Here is a 2,529-nt window from a genome sequence, read left to right on the forward strand (position 1 = left end):
AAGGCTTTCCCTGAAACAGCCGCTGCAGGTCTTCTGCTGCCCTATCTTCTTCCACATAGAGCGGCCAAGACCTTGTTCTGACTTCTAAACTCTGAGGGGCTCAGATGAGGAGGCCTGTATCTCTTTTCCTGAAGCCCTGAGATTACTACAGAAGGCAGGGAACACAGTTGAAGAAAAGAAAGGTAAGGTCAGAAAAGCAGGCAAAGAGGCCTCTGAATGGCTTCGGAGAGTTCAAACAGAACATTCTGAGCTGTCTTAAGGGCTAGGAAGAAGACAGAATGTCACTGCTACAATTATACAGAATAAGCATGCTGTTTTCTGTCTGTCTGTCCCTAACGTACTTTGTGATCATTCACAAACAAACATGCACGTGGAGAACTTCACTGTGACTTAAATACTATCTCTTGTGCTTCCTTCCTCAGGGTATGACGCTCATCTGACTGTCTCCATCTTCCCAACATCTCAGGAGCAACTGAATTATGGATCCGCCTCTGTCGTGTGCTTCCTGAACAAATTCTACCCCAACGATTACAAAGTCCAGTGGAAGGTAGACAATGTTGTTAAAGAGGTTGACGTAGTGGAAAGTTATACAGAGCAGGACAGCACAGACAGCACCTGCAGCCTCAGCAGCACCCTGACGATGACAAGTGCAGAGAATAAAAGCAATAATGTCTATACCTGCGAGGCCACACATGACATCCTGAGCTCACCTGTGGTCAAGAGCTTCAACAAGCAAGAGTGTTAGGCCAAGAGTCCTGCCAGGCACCTCCACCTACCCTATAGTCCAAGGCTCACCCCTACTTCCTTAGACCCCAGGCCCTTTTTGCACCAGCGACACACCCCTACTGCAGTCCTCCAGCCCCTCTGCCCAACCGAACCTCCCTCCTTCCCTTAGCTTTAATCATGCTAATACTGGGGGGGGGAGAATTAATAAATAAAGTGAATCGTTGCACCTGTGGTTTCTCTCTCCTTCCTCATTTAATAGTTGTCATACATTGTTTTTCCAGTTACCCAGCTTCTCTTCTAAAGGACTAAATATTTAGTTGCCCTAAAATGCACCACCATTTATAAAAGTCATCCTCCATTCTATCCTCCCCTGCTGTCCTCTACAAGACACTCCTCCCTGAAACCCCCGAGGCCCAAACTTCCCACCTCCCACTCCCGCCATGGTGTGGAGACTTGCCTCCTGATTCCCCTCCTCAGCAAGCCCCACAGTTAAGGGTGACAGTTCTTACAGTCACATATGCTTTGATCCAATTCAACCTACCCTGGAAATTTACCAAAGCAAATCTTTCAAAAGAAAACACCTATAAAGAGAGTCATTGCTTGCAACATGTTATAAAATAACAAAACAATGAAAGTAACCTAAATGAACAAGCAATAGTGAAATACGTCCATCATGAAACTTAGACTTAAGGGAATAGTATGCCTTTATTACATATTCATATATGTACTGAGGGACTCCTATCTGCCAAGGACCATACTGAGCATTTTCTACAACCTAATTTAATTCTCACTAGAATGTGGGGTTAAAAATATTCATTAAAATGTTGGGCAAGTTCTAGAAAGCTGAAGATGTTCATTTTCTATAACCCAGCAATGCCATTTCTAGATGACTAAGCATCCCTGTCCATCAAAAAACACATGCAAGAATGTTCAGGGCAGCTTTATTCATAAAAGCCAAAAACTGGAAATAACCCAAATGTCCACAAAGGGTAGAAAAGGTCATTAAAATGTGGTCTGTTTACTCATTAGAATACTGTTCAATAAGGAGAATTAACAAACTACAACTAAGTAACATAAATAAATATCATAAACATGATGGTAAGCAAAGGAAACCAAGCACACAAGATACATTCTGTATGTTTTCATCCATAGAAAGTTCAAAACCAGGTAAAAAGAAATTTAAACATTGGGAGAGGGATTACTCTTGGCTATGGGTGGGGTGAAGAGGTGTCTGGGATGGGACAAGAAGAGGCTTCCGGAGTTTGGTAATGTCCTGTTCCTTAATGTGCGATGTGCCACTTTATGAAAATATTTTGAGTTATACCATTATGATCTGGGCACTTTTCTGTGTGTGCATATAGATATATTATAGTTCAAATTAAGTTCACATAGAGGAATGTCTTATACCCAGTTTATAGTTAAGAGAAACTGAGAGAATTAAGTATTAGGTCAAGGCCTCACAGCTGCTAAGTGGGGGGCCCAGGATCAAATCTCTACTTGCTTAACTCTGCTCTCCTGAGCCCTGTACTATTCTGCCTTCCAGAACTCAAGGTGCTGTACAGAACAGGTGGTCAGACACCCTGTTTTTCTAGTGTCTCCCCCTCCATTCTTCTAACTAGGAACACACAAATCCAGAAAAGGAGTGGAACAGATCTTCAGCAAGGGGAGAAAGGACAGAATTAACATTCAGAAACTGGATACCCATGTATCAAAGTTATATGTTTGGGAAGCGGGAGGGGCAAATATAAAACCAACTTTGGCTTTCCTGCCCTCTGTTGCATGGGCACCTGGCCCTGCCCCTCT

The 2,529-nt window shown here is 43.1% G+C and overlaps 1 gene segment (V, D, J or C); it reads left to right on the forward strand.

Moving 5' to 3' along the window:
• Positions 1-422: 422 nt before the first annotated feature.
• On the forward strand, positions 423-745 carry LOC103584492 (the record flags this gene model as incomplete). The annotated part of the segment is given in 1 exon segment: positions 423-745. A coding segment is annotated over 1 exon segment (323 nt), but the record flags the coding sequence as incomplete, so codon positions are not given.
• Between the last annotated feature and the right edge of the window lie 1,784 nt (positions 746-2,529).

This window comes from Galeopterus variegatus, unplaced genomic scaffold (genome assembly GCF_000696425.1).
Source record: "Galeopterus variegatus unplaced genomic scaffold, G_variegatus-3.0.2 Scaffold61124, whole genome shotgun sequence".
In the NCBI taxonomy this organism is placed as follows: domain Eukaryota; kingdom Metazoa; phylum Chordata; class Mammalia; order Dermoptera; family Cynocephalidae; genus Galeopterus; species Galeopterus variegatus.